The 24,782-nt window shown below is 39.5% G+C and overlaps 1 protein-coding gene across 7 annotated transcripts in view; it reads left to right on the forward strand.

The window, feature by feature from the left end:
• THSD7A (thrombospondin type 1 domain containing 7A) overlaps positions 1-24,782 on the forward strand; it is a 342,001-nt gene that overhangs the window by 277,911 nt on the left and 39,308 nt on the right. For all 7 annotated transcript variants that reach the window (XM_081970895.1, XM_081970893.1, XM_081970890.1 and 4 more), the window contains 2 exons: positions 745-1,008; positions 21,757-21,935. In XM_081970895.1, the coding sequence (XP_081827021.1) occupies positions 745-1,008; positions 21,757-21,935 (443 nt within the window). The remainder of the gene's footprint in view (positions 1-744; positions 1,009-21,756; positions 21,936-24,782) is intronic.

Consider the following 24,782-nt stretch of genomic DNA (forward strand, 5'->3'; position numbering starts at 1 on the left):
TTTTCATCCATGAAGCTTCTTCAATTCTTCATCTGAACTTAAGAAGCTCCTTGGATGAAAAGTGAAATATTCACAGAAAAACAAAGTCCAGTTGCCTTTTGAAAAAGCACCTTTGGAACAACCATGACCTGGATGACTGAGAATCTTCACAGACATCTACTATTTCATGTTGATTTTTAGACAGATATGACTTCTCTCTCATCTATTTCAATGTATATGTTTTAATTGACTTTTTGAAAAATGTTTTATTATTGTGTTAAACCTTGATAACAACCTGTTTTAAGATATTTTATGAGATAGCTAATTACATTATTTTTTTGTAACAGAAAATAAAATCCATAATATCACCTAACATATTGCATACATAGTAAAGATAATGGTAGAATGTGTCATGGTTGTATTCCTCCCCCCCCCACACACACAATAGCATATAATGGCAAAGAAAACAATTCCAGCATGCTAATGTATTGAGCTGAATCAGAATCTTTCCTGAAGAAGACACACTCCAGACAATAATAGCGAATAAGTATCTAACTCAAAGCCTAATGATTTCTGTGGATTTACTTCTGATTACTATTAAGGATAAGTTCAATTCTTATAATCAAAACAATTTATTTCCAAGTAAATATATTCAACTTATCAAATCACTAATGTATTTTCCAATATACCCTTATTTATGGTATGAACCAAATTTTAGATCAGATTCAAGAAAGCACTGTCTGAAACTCTTTCTCTCTCTTTCAGGAAAAAGTAAGAAGAAAGAGAAATGTAAGAATCCTCAACTGTATCCACTCATTGAAACCCAATTCTGCCAGTGTGACAAATACAACGCCCAACCAGTTGGGAACTGGTCAGACTGTATATTACCTGAAGGCAAAGTAGACATACTTATGGGAATGAAAGTTCAAGGAGACATCAAAGAGTGTGGACAAGGCTACCGTTATCAAGCCATGGCTTGTTATGATCAAAGCAGTAGACTTGTTGAAACATCCCGGTGCAACAGTCATGGTATTTAAAATAATATTGCTACTCTCCTATTAATTTCTTCTATATTCAATTTTACAGTAGCTCTAATGTATTTTAGATTGTGGGTTTTATGGTACTAAATTGTTTCTTATCTAATTAGTTGAAAGGTAAAAGTTTTGTTTATATCTGACAAAGACCAGATTGAGTCATGATCCCCCCTCTGTGTGTGTGTGTGTGTGTGTGTGTACAATGATGTCTTCAGAAACTAAGGCTAAAGCTTGCAGATTCCATCAGCAACCCTTGAATGTTTTAGAGATACAGAGGTAGATCTGGACTAAATTGTACATAGTCCTTATTGAAATAAATGAGTTTTAAGTTAGGTGTCACTTTTACTGGATTTCAGTGTGCTGCAATGTCAGATGTATGGCAATAATGTAATAATCCATTACTTTTCTAGTTATGTCACATTTTTGTAGCAGCGTCAAAATTCTCCAAAGTATTTTTTTGGAATCAGGTGATTCCAGTTTTGTTCCAATTTTCTATTACCTTGTTTCCCCGAAAATACGACAGGGTCTTATTTTCTTTTTACTTACAAAGTATGGCCTTGGGCTTATTATAGGAGGAGGGCTTATTGTTTTGGGGTTGCTGGGCGGCTGCTCCCTTGCGAACTGGCTCCCGAAGGGCCGGACACAGCCTCAGGGACGAAGCAGCCATGAGGTGAACAAGCTCACCAGCAACCACCCGGCAAACCCCCTCTCCAGCCGGGCAGAGCACCATTCACTGACCTAGGGGGTATCCCTAAGGCATCAAGCCATGTGGCACTCTGCCTGCTCCCCAGCTCCCGCTTGACACATTAGGGATCCCCCTTAGTCAGTGCATGGAGCTCTGCCCAGCTGGAGAAGGGGGTTGTGTGAGTGCCTGTTCCGCCCCCAGCAGGCAAGCCTCCTAGCCTCAACATGTCCAGGCCCAGCTGCTGCCGCCACCGCGCTCCAAGGATAACATTTTCTCTGGTTCCAAACTCCCAAACTCGGCTGCCGAGTCTTCCAGCAGCGCCACTCTAGGAGTGTGCTCTATGGTTGTGGGCTAGCTGCTAGAAGACTCTCTGTCCGGAAGACTCTCTTACAGATTTTTCTTAGGCCATCTTGATGCAGGCACGTAGCCAACACCAATGGTGGAAGGTGAGGTCTTGCGGCCCAGTGACCCAGGATGAAATTATACAAAGAAGGATTCGGAGCATCTAATGTCCTTAGTCCTCTTAACATAAATGCAGACAGCACATCTCACGTCCAACTTATGCCAAATACGCTCCTTGGGATGCGTAGGTCTAGAGCAAAAGTTGGGAAGAATCACTTCCTAGGCTCTGTGAAAGTGAGTGTTCACCTTAGGGATGAATGTGGGGTCGAGCCTCAAGATGACTCTATAGGAATATATCATACATAGCTCTTCCCTGATGGAAAAAGCCACAAGCTCCGAGACCCTTTGTGTAGATGTAATTGCCACTAGAAAGGCAGTCTTTAGAGTCAGATGATGAAGACTCGACGTTCGAATCTGCTCGAAGGGCGCGCTCATCAGGGCCCGCAAAACAAACGGCAAATTCCAAGAAGGATAACGGTGTACAGTGTGAGGACAGAGATTTACCGTGCCCTTCAGGAAGCTCTTGACCTGAGGGTATTGACTCAGGGGTCGGGAGGAACCCCTAGCGAGGATGGTGGACAAGGCAGCAACCTGGCGACAGAGAGTGTTGGGTGCCAAGCCCTTGTCCAACCCTTCCTGAAGGAAGTCAAGTAGTTGTGGTATTGAAGCTGAAATGTGTCTTATACCACGTCCCTTGCACCTGGTTGAAAAGGCGACCAATGTTGCTTTGTAAATTCTTGTAGTCTTCTGGACACTTGAATCGTGATGACCTTGTCAGAAAGATTTAGGTTCCTCGGGAGTTCCCCCTCAAGTGCCAGACTGCTAATTGGAGCCACTGGGGATCTGGATAGCAGACTGCCCCCTGGCTGAGGGAGATCTGCTCCTGAAGAATCCTCCACAGTCTCTGGATGGAGAGGCTGACAAGGTCCACGTACCAGGATCCCCTGGGCCAATGTGGTGCCACAAGGAGGATTTCCACTTCCTCTGCTAGCAGTTTGGCTACTACTTGCGGAATAAGTGGGAGAGGGGGAAATCTGTAGAGTAGTCCTGAGAGCCACTTCCACCTCAGCGCATCCGTCCCCTCCGCCTGTGGCAAGTGGTAAAGGGAAAAGAACCTTGGCAGGTGTGTGTTTGAGTGAGTAGAGAATAGATCTACTTGAGGTTGGCCGAATCTCCAAACTATCTATTGGAATAGCTCTGGGTGCAGACACCACTCGGAGTAGTCGATTGTCTGCTGGCTCAGCCAGTCTGCTTCACGTTGCTTGTCCCAGATATGTGGTCTGCTCTGATGGATGCTAGGTGGCGTTTCGCCCACCTGCCCAAGAGTCCACCTCTGTCATGAGTCTCCTGAGTGGGTGCCACCCTGCTGGTTTATGTGGGCCTTTGTTGCTACGTTGTCTGTTAGTAACAGTACATGGCGGCCCACAATATGTGTTGAAAACCATCGTTGGGCAAGCCGGGCAGCTCTCAGCTCCAGCCAGTTTATGCTGTGAGCTGCCTCCCTCTGCATCCATCTGCTCTGTGTCAGCTGACCCTGACAGTGCCCTCCATCTGTAGAGGCTGGCATCTGAGGTCATCATGATTCTTTCGGGCTCCTTGAACTGTCACCCCTTCTCTACTGCTGCTGATCGCCACCAATTGAGGGAGCAAATCACCTTCTGTGGCGGATGGACTCACCTCAGAGAGTTGCTGTCTTTTGACCTATGCATCGGCAGGAGGAACCACTGTAGTTCTCTGTCATGAAGACGCGGCCCAGGGAACTACCTTTAGGCAAGAGATCATGATGCTGAGAAGCTGCGAAAGTTTGATGATCGGCACTGAACTGAGCTGCCAGCACTGATGTACTCTGCTTTTGAGGTTGCGCAGATGGTTTGGGGTCAGGAACACCTGGCAAGAAACCAAGTCTATGATGGTGCTGAGGTGCTGGATCCGTGTGGTCAGCTCGAGATGGCTTTTCTTCTGGTCCAGTTTGCCTTCATGTCACCTGCCAGTGGCAAAGCTACAGCAGGGGGCGCAAAGTTATGTTGGATGCCAATGCACGGGATGCGAACTTCGCCACATTCAGTGAGGCATCTGCCGAATACTCCACTGCAATGATAATTTTACTGAGATCATGACGCCACCAAGATCCCTCAGAGGGAGGTTTGGATCTCAGTTGCCTCAGCCAGAGGAGGGAAGCCCTGGTGAAAAAGGAGGCAGAGCTGGATGCCCTGATGGCCCAGGCGGCCGCCTGATGCATCTTTTGACAGGCTTCTCAGATCTTTTGTCTTCCGCCTTGAGACCGTCCAGTAGGTCCGCTGGCAGGTTCGAGTTGGAAGTCAAGGAGACCACCAGGGCATACAGCTCAGGTAACTTCAAAATATCCTCCATTCTAGTCTCTACAGAATACAAAGATTTATCCCCACCACTAGGATTGGTAAGTACCGGGCTGTGTCCATTGTCTTTGGACAATGTTCATGAATAAATCTGGAACCAGGATCAGCTCCTGAGTAGGAGCATTCTCCTTGAACAGACCTTCTTTGGGGTCCTTAGAGGAGGAGGATGCCACAGTTGTACTCTTAGGAGCACACCCTAGCTCGGTGGATGCTTTGGCCTTGTGTAGGATAGCCTTAAACAAGGATGGCTTGAACAACCCGGTGAAGGCGGCCTTATTGGGAGGAAGATCCTCATCCTCAGATAATTCAAATTCCTCGGCCTCCTCCTCCTCCCAGACCAATTCCTCTGTGGCAACCGAGATGTCAGGAAAGGCTGGGGCCTGGTCCCTGACCTGAACTGGGGGTGATCTTGATTTAGATGTACCCGCGGTGCAGGCATCTTTCTGCCTAATCCCTTCAGCTATGCCCTGGGCGATGGCTTGGGTAATCACTTCCTTCATCTCTGCAGACAGGACTGGGTTGAGCCCTCGACGGAGCAATCCGGCACCTGTTCCTAACCGAGCCAGTTCCCTCCTCTGCTGGGAGGGTGCCCTGAAAGGGTTCCAGTTCCTCTCAGAGGGACGAACTGGGTGATTCAGGGTAGCCCCAGGAGGCATCAGGCACAGACTCCCGCGATTCTTCCCCAATTAATGAGGGAGACATGTTTCCTGAGGTGAACCAGGTTCTCTCTCCTCTATCTGGCAAGAGGGTGGACATGGCAATGAATCCATCTGCTTAGGGGATTTGTTCTGCCTCTGGGCCTACTGGAGTTTGCGCTCGCCAGGCTTATGCTTCCGGGTTCCCTCCCTCAGTTTATCCTTATTCCCTGAGGGTCCCAGGGAGGCCTTCCTTGTGGTGCTATTTCCTCCCTTCCCCCCTTTGGGTGGAGGATCTAGCCTACTGCATTTGGAGGAGGGCCCTGCCAGCACCTCGTGTGCCTCCGAACCTCCATCTGCCATGATGATCTGCAGAAGCCTTGATGTTGTAGATGCTTGATGCAGAGCTGGTAATGTAGCAGTAGACAGTCACCAGGCATGAGCCAGCTGGCTACGGAACACCCATAGATCAACGTCTGAGAGGAGGGACGCCCATTGGCCAAAACCCTCCTCAGGCTGCCCTCAAGGTCCTTGAGTGGTCGGTGTGGGAAGGTAGACCTTGCCGGCATCCTGGACAAGGCCAAGCGCTCCCTGGCGGCGATCTGCAGCTGAGGGGCTTAAGCACAACTTCGCGGATCTTCCAGCGGCTCCAAACGGCGATCTATGCAAAATAGTTACTTTAAAATGGCCACCACCGCTTGCCGGGCTGAGGAGAAACCGCCGACACCGCCAGAGCCTTCAAGCGCTCCGGGCGGCACAATTAATAGCAGCTGCTGGGGAGAAATGGACAGAAAGTCTCCCACCACCCCATTGCTCGCCGGCAGCCGCCGGACAAGCAACTCCCTTTGCTCTCACTCTGCATGTGACCAGCAGCTCACTGGAACCCAGCAGTCCTCCTCAGCAATTCAAATGGTACAATTTTTTCCTTTGAGCTTTGTCTACCTATATCTACCTAAAGAGAGTTCTATACAAAAATAAAAAGGGAGATAATTCTCTATGCACAATTTGGAGAGTCCAATCTATCTGACCTAGAACTGAGGAGCTCCCCAAAATTAGTCCTAACTGGCGGACTGAGTTTTTAAATTGATCTCAATGAGGTAAAGGGAGGTGTGGTCAAAGAAAAATTTACTCAGTCCTAGGGCAGATAGACTGTGTTAACCTATGCTTGGACTCTCCAAGCAGCACATAAGAGAATAGGCCCATCAAATTATTGATAGAGGAAGGATCATTTAACTACTTCACATCTATATTTGAACTGGTCCACTAACTTCTAGTCAATATTTAGGCCAATTTTTAAAACCTACTGCTTTTGTTTCTTGAAGTCTTAATTTCCTGAAAAGGAATTAAGCTATCCATGGCTTAATAGCTTCTGCAAAGGCTCTGATCTGAATATAGTTCTTTTAAAATTATATTATTATTATTATTATTATTATTATTATTATTATTATTATTATTATTATTATTATTATTATTATTATTATTATACGATTGTATCACAGCGGCCAGTTGATTCGCCGGATTTGGCATTGATTACTAGACGGGCCCCACCCATTATTATTATTATTATTATTATTATTATTATTATTATTATTATCATCATCATCATCATCATCATCATCATCATCATCAAAAATATTACTGTATTTTTCAGAGTATAAGACGCACCTTTTTACTCCAAAAAAGAGGGTGAAAATCTGGATGCATCTTACACTCCGAATGTAGCCTCTTCCCTTCCCTTCCTCCACCTCCTACCTCCCCAATTTCTCCGGATCTGCTTATTGCTATTGTGCCCAGCTACCGTATCTCTTTGCTGCATGACAGATCTGACATACACAGACACACAGACAGACACACACACATACACGCACACACGATCTGTCATGCAGCAAAGAGATACGGTAGCTGGGTGCAATAGCAGCAGTGGTAATAAGCATTGCATAACAGATCCAGACAGAAGAGGAGGAGGTGGAGCAAGAGAAGAGAACCAATCTCCTCTGCACGAAGACTTTTCTCGGGACCCTCGATCTCCACTTTCTCTCTGGAAAATTGCTATTTGCATTATCGGGATTTTGGCTAATGGAAGATATGCGGGATGAAAAGGGAACTTTGGAATACAGAAGCGCCGTATTCCTGGAGCCTGGCAGCTGCTGCATTTCGAAATTTCCTTTCCATCCCCCGCTTCTTTCACTAGCCAAAATCCCAACAATGCCAATAGCTTTTTCCGGAGAGAAAGTGGAGATCGAGGGTCCTGAGAAAAGTCTTTGTGCAGAGGAGATTGGTTCTCTTCCCTTCTCCCCCCCCCCCCCCAATCTCTCTGGATCTGTCATGCAGTGCTTATTGTTACTGCTTCTATTGAGCCCAGCTACCATATCTCTTTGCTGACAGATCCGTGCAGATCTGGGGTGGGTGAGTGTGACAAGGCAGCCTTGTTTCCTTTATGCTTCCCTTTTGCTGCTCAGGTGCCGCCACGAGGAACCTTTAATCCAAATGGAATCTTTCCTTACCCTTTCTCATCCAATGGGCCGTTCCCAGCCAAGTACAGCAGCAGCCATTCAGCAGCCCCTGCATGTCTTTCCCTCCTAGCTGAAGAGAAGAAGCGAGTTGACTACTCGCCAAGTGGTTCTTACTCTTTAAGAAGATGTCACATTTTTGCCCTCCCCAGGAGCACTTTGCAGGCCTCCCAAACTCTCTGCATGCCCCTTTTTTCACAAAAAATGGAGCGTGCAGATGGTTTGGGATGCCTGCAGAGTGCTCCTGGGAGCTGGGGAGGGCAAAAACTTTTTTTTTAAATTTACCTCTTCAAAATCTTGGTGCGTCTTATACTCTGATGCCTCTTATACTCCCAAAAATACAGTAATCCAAGAAAGGGACTAGTAATGTGCTACTTAAAGAAAAGCCTCATGGTTACCTTCTCTCCCTCAGGCTTGCCCCACAGAAATGTCTCCTATCCTATCCCCTTCTCTCCCTTAGGCTTGCCCCACAGAATCCCACCCTTTCCTATCCCCTTCTCCCCATCAGGCTGGCCCAATAGAAACCTCTCCTATCTTGCCACCTTCTCTCCCTCAGACTGCCCCCACAGAATCCTCCCCTATCCTATCCCCTTCTCTCTGTCAGCCTTGCCCCACAGAAACATCTCCTATCTTATCACCTTCTCTCCCTCAGACTCCTCTCCAAACTCCCAGACATTAGGCCAGATGAGTCACACACTAGCCATGCCCACATCCAAGTTTTCTGGTTGGGAGGGGGAGGAGTAGAACATCTAACTCATTAGCATTAGAGCATATTAATAATAATATACGAAATATTAATGCTTTGATGGTCATTTAGAAAAATCCTTTTTACCGAGCACCTAGAAGCCAAGAGGAACAAAAAATTTGCCAAATTTCAATGGTTCTGGAGATTTCATGATTCCTGCATGAGGGTTTTCGTATTTATATATATATAGATTCTCTAGCAAAGTTCTTTTTAGTACAAATATCTGTTCAAAAAGGCAGACAAATGCTCTATTAAAGGCATGCATTTTGATGTCACTGCCACTTGGAATGAATTTTAATACCATCTCTTGTTAAATCCTACTTTTGCACAAAAAAAAGATTAGTTTTTAGTCTATTCCTCAAATAAATATAAATATAATACTTAATAATTGTTCAAAGCACGTATTGAATATGGGTGCATTTCAAAGCAAACTCCCAATTGACATGGCCTGGTGGATAAGGTATGCTGTAAAAATAGTCACAACAATATAGATGATTTCTTTCTGTGAATTTTATATATTATTTATTCCCTTGTTTTGGGGTGAACACTAGTGTTGCACTGATAGTAGGACTATGCATAAAATCAGACTTGAAGACAAAAAGTTGCTTCAGGGCACGAATGTAGCACTTGTCTTCAACTCTTAAAAATAGCTACATCTTTTTTAATGATCCTGTAGCCTCAGGAAAAGATATACTTGGTTTAAGGAGATGTAAAGAGGTGCTAAATTTACAAAAGTACCTTTTGCTTCTGAATGTCACAGCTTTCATACACACTTTATATAAAGTGCAATATTTAGTCTATCGATACTACCTAAGCAAATTAGTTGCCTTCCCCCTTTTTTTCTTTTTCAATCATTCCTTCATCATATTGCTGTCTTATTTATGAATAGTAGTTCACTTTACTTACAGTTTTTATTGCTAACCTATAGATATTTCAGTGGAAATCAGAACAAAATATAAAGCTTGTGGCTGTGAACAGCGATGACCTTATAAATACTTTGTCCCAACCTATGAAAAAAGTGTAAAGGTTACTACCTACCTATTGAATTACACATGAAAATCAACTAGGAGACCTTGAGGATGGCAAGAATGATGAAGTTTATTCATTTCTCTCATATCTGGTTCACGGTCTCTCAGTCCTAGTCATAACTAATTGACACGTCCATAATCTTTTGAAAGATAGCCCATTCCCTGTGATTATCAGAGCACAGATAACCAAGGAAGAACTTTCTCTGTCCTATAAATGCATAGTTGACTTACTACCCTAGGCTGGCAAAAGGCTGTTCAGATTGCTCAGGCAATTTATGCCTCCAGTAATAGAAATGGATTAATGATGATTTTTTAGAAGGAATAGCAGCCCCACAATACAGATTAAAAATCACATGCCTCTGATACGTGCAGTTGCCATCAACCTCCATCTCCCACTGCAGATATAAAAAAACACTACACCAAATCCAACAACTATCCTATATTATATCTAAAAAAAGATAGCACATTAGTATATATTCGATTTCTCAGCAATTGATGTCTAATTTGTCTATTGATGTCTATTTTCAGTGGATTCTTTATATTTGACTCTCTGTAATGATTTACTCCAGACTCCTTTTACTACTGGTGTTGATGTGAGTCAGTATTTACATTAAATATTGAATTGAACACTGGAGAATATTGCATAGTATACTTTGTGTTCATTTATTTTTTAAATATAGACAAAACACTGTCAGATGCTTGCATGATTTGTCATTTCAATTTCTACATAACTATGTAATTTTTGGAATTGGAGACTAAAGAGGCTTAAATTGTATGATGTATTAGTCTATGACTTCAAATTTAGAGACTGAAGATCTTGAATAGACTGCTTTTCATCCTGTAGCACAGGAACTAATTGAAATGAGGGTCCTCATGACACTAAGGAAAGACAAGTTCAAGCTTTGTGTGATAATGTTTTATCTGCTATTTTGATGAACTTGATACACCTATCCTTGAGACAGGGCTGGCAACAGCAAAATGAACTACTTCAATACAGGACAAGGATTAATGGATTCAAGTTATAAAAATATAGGTTTTAATTGCAGGGAAAAAAGGGGAAATCCTAACAGTAAGAACAGGTTAATCCTTGACTCAACAATCTAGAGAGGTGGTGGACTTCTCTTCATTTGATGTGGTCATGCAGCAGCCAGACAGATATTAGCTGGGATGACTTACTTTGGATGCCTACCCAAAGCCATGGTTTTAATTTGATAATCTAGATGGCATATTCCAAAACCATGACATGTTTCCTTTTGAAAGCAAGCATCCATTAAATGTGGTGGGCGAATGAAGTGGATCATCTTTACTTTATTGCCTTCTTGGCTTTGCATTCATAAAGACAAAATCTGATTACTAAAATAATTCTTCTTTTTCTCCTCCTCCTCTTCCTCCTCCTCCTTCTTCCCAGCATACTTCTGCTACATCTTCCATCAGCTGTTGCTTAGAACCATACTATTTCCATTGAAATTTATGTTTGATGTTTTACTTGTTATAAATTGCAATCTTTTAAAAGAAATTCCCTTTGCTCATATTTGAGTATCTTGATATTTCATATTTGTAAACAGTTCCAAAGTTCTTTTTTTCCCTTAGACATTATTCTCTAAAGTTAACCTCAGTTTATCCAGATTATAAATCAAGGTAAATAATTTCAGTTCAGATCTAAACATGTTTTTGAAATCATTTGAGGGATGTAAAAAAACAATGAAGTTGAAATATGATTGACGTCATAAATGGAACAGCTCAGTTTAAAATAAGTCATTTTTCTCTGTAAAATTATACTTCAGATTTCTGTAGATAATTATATTGCCATGGCAGGTAAAAACTATTCTAGCAGCCTTACAGATGTTTCTATTGTTTTGGAACCAAGTGATGGCAGACACTTTTCACCACTGTAGCCCAAGATCATGATGTTTAATAGGGCAATTGGGAATTAGGTGTATCTTCTCTTGTAACTCTTTTCATGGTCGGCACTTGGATGCAACAGTAAGATTTAATGTTTTTACAGGTCATAATGCCCTTCTTAATTTGTGTCAGTCTGTTTTTAAGGCCTCGGGCACATTCAACCAGTCCAGAATGGCTTGTCAGCTGCCTTATTAGTGTGAGATTATTTTCCCCTTTAGCATTAATTAAATGAGATACATTGATTTGTGCTGACTCTACACAGTTTTGTGTGGTTGCAAGGCTTAAGCAAGAGATTAGAGGGGAGTATTGGAAAATGTTTCCAGAGAAGCTGTTGGGAATATCCATGTGAATTTCTTATTTTATTGCTTGTGCTTTGAGTAAAAATTTTTGGATGCTATAAATGATTCCATATGGTTGCAGGCAATAACACTACTTTGTGTATTTTTAACATTTTAAAATGTCTTTTAATATACTATGCTAAGATCATATCCTAAGAGACAGGAAGGCAAAATAAAATAGAATATGGTTTTAGTTGTTTGCCTTGTACTATGACTTACACAATATGTAAAATTATTTACCCAGTTGCTTTTAAAATTCTGTGTTCTGTTATTAGACATTTCAAGTATTGATAAAGTTATTGATTAAATAAATAAATACACAATGAACCAGAATTGAAGCTATTATACCTGAATACTCAGTTAAATAATTCCTTGTTTCTGTGTCCTACAATACTATTAATTTAAATATATATTTTATTGGAATCAGTGTAATATATCTCTAAAAAGGCAAAGAATATAAAATATGTAGTAAGCATATTATGCCTTCCTTCTCTTTCTTTATTTCTTTCTGTCTTTCTTTCTTTCTTTCTTTCTTTCTTTCTTTCTTTCTTTCTTTCTTTCTTTCTTCTTTCTTTCTCTCTTTCTTTCCTGTCCCTCTTCTAGATGGTTGATGTAGGGGTTATTTAAAAAAGAATGCATTTTCCTTTCTTCATAGTACGTTAAATCTAGCAGGATTTTTTTTAAAAAAATCAATGCATCTCTATTATGCAAATCTAGCAGACTTACAATATCAATATTATCAAACATTAATTAAGAGCTGAATCCACAGTGAATCAGCATTAGAACATGAAAGAACATAAATTTTCTATGATAAAGTCATTTTGTGGCATGGAATGAGTTTAGTTGAAATCACTTGTCATCTTTCTTTGTAAATGAAAATTTGGGCAAGTTGGAAAAATAAACAATGAAAGTTATTATTCTATTTAACTTATATCTAAAAGACCAGTCAGATAAATGAGTTTGTAGTTTGGGAATTAAATAAATTATGTAGTACTATTTTCTCAAAAAATGTTTCTAAGAAATTTCCAAAGAAATCATTCAGTTATTTTCATACTCCAACTCTCAAATTTCTAGCACAGCAGTCAGAAGTGGTAAAATTTTGAATATTCAACTTTTAGCATGCCTGGAAACAGCCAAACTGAGGAAATTTGAGAAAAAAGACAATACAGCCGCATGCTTAAAAAACTCAGTTATTTAGACCATTTTGTCAAAAAGTGCTATATTTATTAAACAGACTTGATTGGTATCATATTCTAATATTTCAATTCACAAGAGAGATTCTGTTGCCATTTTGTCTAGGATTACCCCTTCTAATTTCTCCATATGTCATAACCTATGACTTGTCCACCAGCATGAAAAACTAGGATAGCCTCTCTTCAGAAAAGAAGAGACAAAATTGCTGATGCAGAAGATCAGTTGCTGTATGCCATTGAAGCCTTGGAGGCTAATCCTAAAAACAAGATAAAAGACATGCCATAGTTCAATTCATCATTTTGTGGGCTCTTGTGACAGACTCATGAATACAAATATGTCAGGTGGATTGTAAATACCTTTGAAAGTCAAAGAAAATACAAGAAGTGGTATCCTTATCTAAACCCTGGAAAATCAGTTGTAAGGCAGAAGATCAGTATCTTAAACATGGGGCTCCATAATTTCTACCTCATATTTCTATAAATCTTTGTTCATAGAAGTGGTTTTCAATTGTTCTTTATAAGGTTGCTGTGTCTTTTCAGAATGTGTCCAGTTTTATATATGATTGTGTTTGTACTATTATTTTATTTACAGTACCCAGGTTTGCCTTTGATGTAGGAGTGATATAAAAGATGCAAAAGATAAAGCAATAGAGTGATACTTTGTTTTCCTGTGGAAAAGTTAACGTCTACTTCTTCGGTTTCTTATTTTTATTATTTAGAAAAGTATCTCTTTAATGTGCTTGGATAATTGCTATTGACCTTTGCCTTTCTATTAGATGCTGCTGATAAAATGAGCCTTTCTTTTGATCCTATCCAGCTTCATTAGTGGAAAGAATAATAGTGAATAATGAAGTATAAAATACTTCATAGTCACTGTCTAAATTACATGAAAAGATATTCATTTGAGATGTTCTTTTGTAGGTTCTGAAGCGTCTCTGCCTTGTTATTGTCAAGGACATGTAAAATGTACAAGGGCAGGCATATGAATTTTACCATGTTTCCTATTCATTTAAGTGAGGGTGCAGCTATTATTTAAAAATATGTCTCCTTTTCTTCTTGTCTTACTGCATTCCAGTATTTTAAGCAGTTATTTTAAGCTTCCAAACACACTGCTTGTTTGTTTCATATAAAGTATGCACGCACGCACAGACACACATGTACACACACACACACATCATTATATACACAAATAGGACAGACAGGGGTAGCTGTCTTATCACATCCTGAGCATCCCTTAATACCCCGAATGCATTATATTTTCATAGTAATATTTAGCACAGCTAATTTCTTCAAGAAAAGTTAATATTATGTTGTATGGAAAATAGCTGACTTATTTTAGAATTGGGATATAGATTTTTCTTTCAAAATCTGTTTGGTATTTAAAAGCCATTCTCCCCCCCCCCCCCACCATTATAGCTGATTTTTTAAACTGACTAACATTCCATTTAAAATTAAACTTTGCTGGTGTTTGCCTTAGCCCTCTGCTAAGCTGTCAATATCCTTTGTTTGCTATTTTCTTACCTGAACCTACAAGCATCCTTGTATGTCAAACTTATCTGATTCTTCTGTGTTGAGTACTGAGGAGCCTGGCCAGCAGAGGGCGTTCGGAGGAAGCCCTCTGATTGGCCAAGGCGCGCGCTCCAGCCGGCGGGAGAATTCAAGGGTTCCTATTGGTTCTACCGGCTGACAGCTGTAAGTATAAATAGCTGTCAGCCGGCTCGCGTTTTGTCCGTTGTCAGTTAGCCTGTTCCTTAATAAACTACGTTGAACTGACCGCTGCCTCAGTCTCAGATCTAACATTCTGGTCTGTCTCTGACTCTTTCTGTCTGTCCTTTATTTTTTCTTGTTTTTCTCTGTTTCCGTGATTACATATGTACAGTATATTTTCACCATAAATATGGAAAGAATGAGAGATTTATGATAATTCACCAAATGTAGGGAATTTAACTTCAGAAAGCTAGAGTTAGATGTACTTTCTACCGCAATAAAGACCTAACAATTTTGCACTGCCCAAATCTCTCATGATGCCCAGTATCTGCATTATAATTGTTCATATTGTTGATTCTGTACTGTTCTTTACTATACAATCAAATGCTAGTTTGCTTAGAAACCAATCCCAATCTTAACAATTTGCATAACCCCTATTTCTACCATCTCTTGAATGAATCATATTGGCTCGAGCTAATGAGAATTGGTCCAAAATCTCTGAAAACATCTGCAGGATCAAAAAATCAAGATGGCAGTCCCATAATGAAATCCCTGTTCCTTTTTGTATGTGCACCACAATCCTGCTGGGTGCCCTGCAGAAGTTGAAGGGAAGGAAATCAAACTGGACATTGGAAGTGTTGAGAATTTATTCTCAAATTCTTCCCAGAGGAAACCAGAAGTGGGTAGTTAATTTATTTTAAAGGGAGGTGTGTGTGTGTGTTTCTTTTAACTTTTTTTTTTTAAAAAGGTCTTGCATACATTACAGGATTTATCCATTTCGACCATATTTTTGACGGATCCATACAAGATTGTATTTTTATTAGCAGTCAATTCCTGATAAAAAAATAGTATTACAAGAAATTATGTGTGTAGAGCCTTTTGGAATTTCACCACAATCAAATTATTTGTTTCAAATGAGACATTAAATCTGCCTTTATCAAGGGCCAAAAGATTTTCCAAACATATTTGAAGGACTTTATAAGTAGGATTTGGCCCTGAATTTTTTTTTTAAAAAATGGTTTGTTTGTCACTAAATATAATGTCAAAACTCAATACTTAATATGTATATTGTCCTTCAAATCTGTTTATTGAGAGTTTTATTATGATGCATTAGAATTACAACAAAATTAGTATTTAGTATTAGAGTAAAAGTCACTACAAAACACATAATTATTTTTAATGCAATTTAGTGAGTGTGATTTGTCCTTGCTCAGGATGTTTGCAGTCATATAGCACTATCACATGTTGACTTTTTTTTATTGCATCAGTATATTTCTTTACTGCCAGATACTTGACTTTTTGGCTCCCGATTGCTCTTGTTAATCACAGGACAAAAATAGATCTATGTTAATCCTCTCATGAGGAGGGTCTCCTTCTTGAAAAAACAGCAAAGCGAGTGATTAGCATGGAAACATCATTAGTCCTTTTCTTTGAAGTACTGTATTGCCTTCTTCTCTTCCATTTTCCAATGAACAATCAGGTTAATCTAAGCCTGGAACAGCAATACTATGATAATTAATGCAACAGATGTGTCAATTTATCAACAAGCAAGAGAAGCATGGAGGGAAAAGAAATACCTGTTGGCAGGTTCTAACTTATGCACCAGAGAAATGAAAAAGGAGCAGACAAGGAAAGGAAGAATTTTAAAACAGCTGGAAGCTTTGCATAGGAAACGGAATGGGCTCTGGTCTGTGACAATGTTTGAAGCAAAACATTTGAGATGTATCCTGCAGGGGCTGCAAAGCCTCAAACACAACATGTAATGCTTCAGTTAAGCAATTGTGTAGAGAGAGAGATGCTAAGTCTATGCAAATTCTTGCTACTGTTTTATGCTGAGCCTCTTTTTTTTTTAAAGGCCAGATTTAGTTAAACAAAAGTAAGCCTGAGGAGATAGCTAGTATATACGGATTTTTCCATCTTCATGGATATATAGTTTTTCATCTTCAGCCTCCTGTAACTTATTTAATGGGTGGGACTCCATATGTTTCCCCTACAGCCTATTTTCTTCAGTTTATAGGAGTATTTATTAAACATTTAAACCAATTTTTTTGAACCTTGACAACTTTAAGATGGGTGGACTTCAACTCTCAGAATTTCCCAGCCAGCATGTTAGCTGAGGAGATCTGGGAGTTGAAGTCCACTATCCTAAAGTCACCAGAAACTGTTCTTATGAGTGTAGGTTTGGTGTACAACCCTACAAATTCCAACTAAAAGGCTTGACTATTGTTTGCATATTAGATAATGATCCTGAAATAAATAGGGTAGCCTTCCTTAATTAGTACCTTCCAAACCTCATGCACTACAAATACCATACTTTTTATATTAAAGAGATGGGAAAGATCTAAGTTCTCCCATCCTCCTTGAATTTTCTGCACTTTAGATTTTACAAAAAACAACAACTGAGTAATAATAATATAAGCATTAAAACCAGTAGCTATCATTCGTATGAGACTTGAAGGCCACCTAGTCAGATCAACATAAATAGAACACAGGATTGTGTGAGAAGTGTAAGGAAGATGTGTGTGTGTGTGTGTGTGTGTGTCAGTGGTGGGTTGCAGGCAGTACGCTCTGGTGCCTGCCGGGAGCACTGGGTACTGTTCCAGTCTGGTGCTCCAGAGGGCCCACCCACCTGCCCTCCTTCCTTATTTGTATTTGAAGGAAACGTGCAGTGTACGATGCCTGCGCAATGCTTCTCCGAGCAGCTGGAGTGTTGCGGAGGCATTGCAGAGCGTTGCAGGAGATGAGGATGCATGCGTGCGCTGTACACGTTCATGTGGCTGCGGGGCCCCGTTGCACTGTACTGGTTGCAACCTGATCCAGAACCAACCACTGTTTGTGTGTGTGTCTATGCCTTTGAGTAAGTGTTGACTCCTGATGATTACTGGGATACGTCCCTGAAGTTTTTTGGACAAGATTTTCAGAAATTTGCCATCATCTGTCTTCAAGTTGAATGACTTTGCACCTGAAATGGGGTTGAACTCGCCATCTGCCAGTTTCTAGCCTGATGCTTTAACCTCCGCTCTATGTGGAATATTGGCTTCATGAATGAAGGCAAATTTATGCAGGTCCCAGGATAAAGATGCAAAATTGAATTTGGGTCAGTCACTGGCTTCCACATAATTAATGGTAAACAGGAAAAGCATGCATGAAGATATGAGATTTATTCATAGTCTTGTAATGAACAGGAAAAGTAGAAACCATTAAAAATAGATTAGCCTGTTTGTTTTTTTAAAATCAAGACATAGTTAGAATTCAGTTCTGTTTTGACCTCTAGGAGCCCATAGATAAATTTTCCATTGCTTTAAGAACAGAAGTGTTTTTGCAGGATTTTTCCAGTTGAATTTCTTTTTCGTAGAAGACCTTTGTTTCATAAAATTGGAAGTAAAGTGGGTGACCCACAACATTGTTTTCTATCATCAGCTGCTTTGTGTTTGAAATAGCTTATTGTGTACTGGCAGATTAAATGAGCTCTTTGCTAACCTAAATTAATAATCCTTCTGAATGCCTTTCCCTGGATTTGAGCATGATGTTGTTTGGAGGAGTGAGCGTCTGTTTCAATTCAAGGCTCCTGGAGGCATTTTCATTCTGTTTCTGTAGTCCTGCTGACCTACAATTATATGTGCCCGTTATCCAGTCCAAGGACGACCATGCGTCATCTTGTGTTGTTCTCAACCAAGTAGTTCTTAATCACCATTTCTATGCCAGTGGACCTTTTGAAGGCATAATTGAGAAAATTATGCATTTTTTTCCACAGTCCTTATTCAGACTGATTTAAAAAAACTGCTTTAAAAAAAAGAAACTGCTAGTAAATATATATTTTAAAGGAGAAGAAAATTAATGTGACATTGTCATGGGTAGAATGTGTGTGTATGTGAGCATGCTGCCTTTCTCTGTGCAATATTTTCTCCAGCAATCTGCTGCCTTCCTGCCCTCCCTCGCTTCAATTAAAGCCACCAGTTGTTGTTGTTTTAATATTAAGAATTATGAATTACCTGGGAAGTTTAAGATTTGTGAAAAGGTGCAGCAGCAGTAGCACTCACAACTCCAAAGATTAAGTAATTTCAAAAATACCATCGAGAGAAACGTGAAATAAGATTAATAAATTTTCTGAGATTAAAGTAGAAATTTTCTTCTCATCAGAAGAAAACATTTCAGAATGCAAATTTTCAGGCTGCTCTAGTGTGTTTTTTACTGCAGTAGCAGGTAAAAGAGTTTCTACAGAAGCTCTCAGAGTGCTCAAGCGGAGCTCAGAGAGCAGAGCTTAAATCACATGGGACATATTTAACATGCATGAATTAACAGGCAAGTGCTACAAAGTACAGAGTGACAGACATATATTTGCTTCATATTATTTATTTAAGCATTTTTCAAAAATAGGAAGCAATTTTCATGTCACTTTTCAGAGAGATTTTTGTGGGATGCAATTAGCAAAAAGAGAACCCTTCATTGGTTGCCCAAAAGCAACACCAATCTAGTTAAAATTAAAAGACCTCATTTTTTAAAAAACAGGATTTTGTCATAAGCTGAATCAAAGCAAAATAGACTCCTGTTCTGATGATGTCAATGTTCATCAGTTGACATGCCACTAACTAATAAAAGCTGTGCATGGTCATTTGGGCAATCTCAAAAGGCATTGAGATTAAGAGGAAAAAAATAGTACAGCGAATCACCATTCGAATATTTAAACTCTATGGAACAAATTTTCATCTGCAACAAAATACTGCTATATCTCCTCAACCCAGACTACACACAAAAATAATTTCAAGCTGAATTTCCTGGTCCATTTTTTTCATTTTTCCCTGCAAATTGATATTCAGGATGTGGCTAGTCCTCTTAGAACTGTGGTTTGTTATTGCTATTATTATACCATGTTAGAAGCTAAAAGTGAGCATCTGAGAAACCAAGGGGAAATATCAGCATATTCCAGGGAACTTCAATATTTTAAACTTTAGCAGCTGTTGAAGTTGCCTAGAACACGTTGATAGTTCTCTTTGGTTTCTCAGATGTCCACTTTTAGCTTTTAATATGGTCCAAGTTTATCATCTGTGCAGGGACATCATACCCATAGAACCATGTTGGTATAAATACTGTTAGACACTTGTTCTAACTACAGTGGTTTCCACCAACGTTTAATCCTATTGGTCGAAGGATCTGACAGCTCCCTATAAAAGGGCTGTTGTCAGACTCAATCTTCGCTAGATTGTTCTCACTTGTTGTACTTAATAAAGAGCTGTTGCTACCGTTAAGCCTGTGTGTGCCTATCCATTACCCAATCTAACAAATATGTACACATTTCTAAAAAGACAAGGATTTAGACTCTCAGGATAAAAGAGGCTTGTCTGATCATCCTAAGTGCCCAATGCTTAGCTTAACAGTATTAACACCACCTTTAAAATTTTGTCAATTAGAACAAGCCATTTGTTAATCCTTCAAAGGAATTATTCTCTGTCTAATACACAGGGAAGATGGCTGTTTATCTGGATGCAGTAGATCAGTTTCTTTTTACAGTTTGAATAGTGCATGCAAAGTGTGAAACCTTACTAGTTTTAAGAGGATCAAGCACATTTACATGAGTGAGTAGGCAAAAGCATATAATTGATAATCCTATCTGGAGTGGGAAGAGCAGAAAAATAGAGCATCAGCCTCACTTGGAAGGTATTTTTTATTCACATGTAGCCGTGGAAGCGAATGGAAGGGGAGTGGTGTAATGAGAGGCAGGGTGTCAATTACATTCCAGTTGTCAGAAAAGCAGAACTGTAGATATTGGAGGAGCAGGAATTCTAATAAGATACCATGCAGGTGCCCAGATTTTATTTTGGCATTGTCTCTGGAGATGTGTATCAGCTTCTCCGCTGAATTTTAATAAAGCTTTAATGATGAAGGAATTTCTTCACCAAGAAACTCCTGTCAAATCAGAGTTTGGATCCTAAAACCACAGAGGATGGGAAATTTTGACAGCTGTGGTCCCAGCATGTCGGCAGGCATCAGATTGGGAAGCCTGCTGTAAACAAACTGACAACTGGACAGGAATAGCCAACACCTCTGAAGACAAGCTCAGGATCCAAAAAGATCTTGACAAACTTGAACAATGGGCCCCATCCAACAAAATGAATTTTAATGTGGAGAAAAAGCAAAGTTTTACATTTAGGCAAAAGAAATCAAAGGTATAAGTACAGATTAGGTGAGACCTGGCTCAAAGACAGTAATTGTGAGAGGGACCTTGGAGTCCTAGTGGATAATTACTTGAATATGAGCCAGCAATGTGAAGCAGCAGCCAAAAAAGCTAATACAATCCTTGGTTGCATAAACAGATGCATAGAATCAATATCATGTGAAGTATTGGTGCCACTTTATAAAATCTTAGTAGGACCACACCTGGAATACTGCAACTAATTTTGGTCACTATACTACAAAAAAAAAAGATGTTGAGACTTTGGAAAAAGTTCAGAGAAGAGCAACTAAAATGATCAAAGGCCTGGAGACTCAACAGATTAAATGACTGCAGGATTTCGATTTGGCTAGTCTAAAGAAAAGAATAATTAGGGGAAATATGATATCATTATTCCACTATTTGAGGGGCTGCCCCAAAGAAGAGGAGGGGGTCAAATTATTCCACAAAGCACCAGAATGCTTGGAAGTTAATAAGCAGAGAAGCAACCTGGAATTTAGGAGAAATTTCCTAACAGTGAGGACAATTAAGCAGTGGAATTGCTTGCCTTCAGAAATCATGGGCACTCCATCACTGGAAGTTTTTAAGAAGAGACTAGACAGTCATTTATCTGAAATAGTATAGGTTCTTCTGCTTGATCAGGGGTCTGGACTAGAAAACCTCCAAGGTCCCTTCCAGATCAATTCTATTCTAAGGGATGAAGCAATTGTATATCTCTTAGAATTCTAGAATCTGGTGTCAGCCAATGAAATTGTTCCAAAATAGATGCAGAACATTACTCTAAGTTTTGGGTGACCAATTTAGCTGACTGTTAGAGGAGTGGAAAACTTGCAGAGACAAATATCAATTATTAGTCAATGAAATAAAATATTCATGTTCCACAGGAGTACCATTTGCTAAGGTCAATATCAAAAGAGAGCAGTAACTTTCATGCATGGCTTTTGTGCTTATGGGAAACACCCACTTGGGAAAAAGAATGAGGGATGAGATAGACATTAGGCGTGGTCCAGCTAAGCTTATAGTTGTGCTGAACTGTCCATTTCTCTTCACCCAGGCTACATTGAGGAGGCTTGCATCATTCCATGTCCATCAGACTGCAAACTCAGTGAGTGGTCCAATTGGTCTCGCTGTAGCAAATCGTGTGGGAGTGGAGTGAAAGTCAGGTCTAAATGGCTCCGGGAGAAGCCTTACAACGGTGGAAGGCCCTGTCCTAAGCTGGATCATGTGAATCAGGTAAGTGATCTCTATATCCTCATCATCAGTATTTCCTTTCCAAGAATGAGGCTTGCTTCTCATTAAAATACCTGTGTAACAGTATTTCTTAACCTTGAGAACTTTGCATGGACTGCAGCTCCCAGAAGTCTTCAGCCAGTGTGCTAAGCTGGGGAGCTCTGGGAGTTGGAGTCCACACATCATGAAGTTGCCAAACTTGGAAAGCACCACCAAATAGCATCATATTATATGAAGCATCCAATAGGGAGCCAATTACTTTTGTTGCCTCGATCAAGGGTGTAATTGAATCTCTTCTCCTTTTTAATGTCAACAGGGACAGTATTGTTGGCTTATATTAGAGCTGCAAATCATGTACATTAATCAATGTTTTGCCAAATTGACCAGCTAAAAAGATATCTCTCAAATAAAACAAAACATATATGCAAAACGTGACTATTAAATATATGAAATCACCTGATGATGGTGTTCCTCCATTACTCTCATCCCAAACTAAAAATACTTTCTGAGATTATTCTTACTGATGCACCATCTAAACATGACTTCGGTCATCAGTGCTATTGTTCAATGCAGATAAAATTAAATAGTGCATTAAAACTTGTTAACTAATGCTCATTTAATTACACTGTAAGAACAGCCCTTCTTGGTATCACTTCACTGCCGTTCCAAGGAAACATGATTTTAATTGGTTCCATAAACAAATTTTGAGCATTTAATTTTGTGTAAAATAATGTGAGTGTCCATCTAAAAGAGAAAGAGAGAAAAAAAATCTGATATCTAAACACAGGGAAATTGCAGTGTTGTGTTGAATTTCCAAGTTATGCTTAATAATTCTAGATCCTAGTTTAGGTCCCTGTAACAGATTTCCTGAGTGAGTGATTCATAACATAGTTAAAATGGTAAGCATGGCAATACTGTTTCTCCTTGTGCAAAACAGCTGAATAGGGGGAAAGCAGCCTTTGTGTGACTCCTCAGTCCTCTTTTATGTTCATCTTGAATGTTGATTAATGTGCATATTGTTCAACAAGTGAAATGTCCAAGTTTATATTTCCATAAATTCCCTTTCATGTAGAAGAGAGAGAGAGATAAACAGAAAAGGCACCCTTACTTATTCATGTGGGTTTGTTAAATGTCTTTGTGTTGACACTTTGCAAGCTGAAAAGGAAACGGCTTCCTGATTTGATTTTCCACTTAAGGGAATGTAATTAGTTCTAGTTTAAAAGATAGTGTTAAATTAATAAAGCACCATCGTAACTGAATGCAATATAAAACACAAGTTTGAAGCTATCCAAAAGTGAGATGGTATGGAGAAAGAAATATTTTAATAGAGTGACTTCATTTTTTTTTCACTTTCAAATTGCATACTTCATTGGAGTGTGTACCAGATATCAAAGTAATGAACAATTAGATTGGCACATATTGAAGTTTCTAAGGTTTATTTCTACAACTCTACTGCCCTCTTGTGGCAGAACAGTATATTGTTTATTATAAATTTAGATTTATAATAATAATAAATTATAAATCTAATGTTTATAATATAATAAAATATAATTATATTTATTAGAAAGGTTCATCCTTATTAGACTTTGTAAACTTAATACCTTCCTTTTACTTAAATTTTCAAACAGTATCAGCCAATGGCTGTTTTGAATCAGAATAGCAATAGCACTTAGACTTCTTCACAGTGCTTTCCAGCCCTCTTTAAGCAGTTTACAGAGTCAGCCTATTTCCCCAACAATCTGGGTCCTCATTTTACCCACTTCAGAAAGATGTAAGGTTGAGTCATCCTTGAGCCTGGTGAGATTTGAACTGCCAAATTGCAGACAACTGGCAGTGAGCAGAAGTAGCTTGCAGTACTACCCTCTAACCATTGCGCCATCACGGCTCATTGTAGATAGAACAATATCTAGAGAGTATTTAAAGATTGATCCAGATTCATATTTCAGTCCCTCGTTGTTCTAATATTTAAATGTTTTCCCAGAATATATACTTAAGTATCTGAAAGTCCCATTGTTTTTAATATTGTTTATACTTTATACTGAGAACATACTATTTAGTGAAACTAATGCAAGATGGAATTCAAAACAGAATTTGGTAAGGAAATATATATTGGCATCTTCGTTTGGATCAAAAGGATACTTAAATGAAATGAATGAAATATCTAGATCTGTGTTTCTCAAACTTGGCACTTTAGGATGGGTGGATTTCAACTCCCAGAATCTCCCAGCCAGCTATGCTAGCTGCCTCATGCCAGCAGGGTAATTCTGGGATTTGAAGTCCAAACGTACCAAGATTGTGAAATGCTGATTCAGTGAAGCAGAGTAATCACACCTACACATAAATTCATCACCTAGAATGTCCTGTGAGAAGACCCAGGACAGTGGCTACAATGAAGAACAGTGGAAATGTTTCTCTAAATTAGTTACACAAATCTATGCAGCTTTCCAAAGAGGTAAAAAGACTTTAAGTTTCACACATGTATGGAAAGAGAAGTATGGAGATAGCACAAACCCCAGTAGGTCAATGCAGTATCCTTTCCATGTGTCATATCCTGTTACCTTTTTTCTGCAGCTGGGATCCCCAAACTTATCCACAAGTCTCAAAGTTGCCAAGTTTGAAGACCTCTGTTCTATAGCAATAGATCACACAAAGAAATTGCTACAGCAGCAATTGCAGCAGCAACAAAATATTTTAAAAGATCCCTCCAAATCATGAGAAAATGGGGTGATATGTACCTACTGCACTGAAAAGTTTTTGGAGACCTTGAAAGCTTAGATTATTTGTTAACATCTCCTTTGTTAAATCTGTTAGTATTCTCTAACTCATGGCAGTGTAAGGCAGCATAGAAAA

Source organism: Natrix helvetica (assembly GCF_964273705.1).
Source record: "Natrix helvetica genome assembly, chromosome: Z".
NCBI lineage: Eukaryota > Metazoa > Chordata > Lepidosauria > Squamata > Natricidae > Natrix > Natrix helvetica.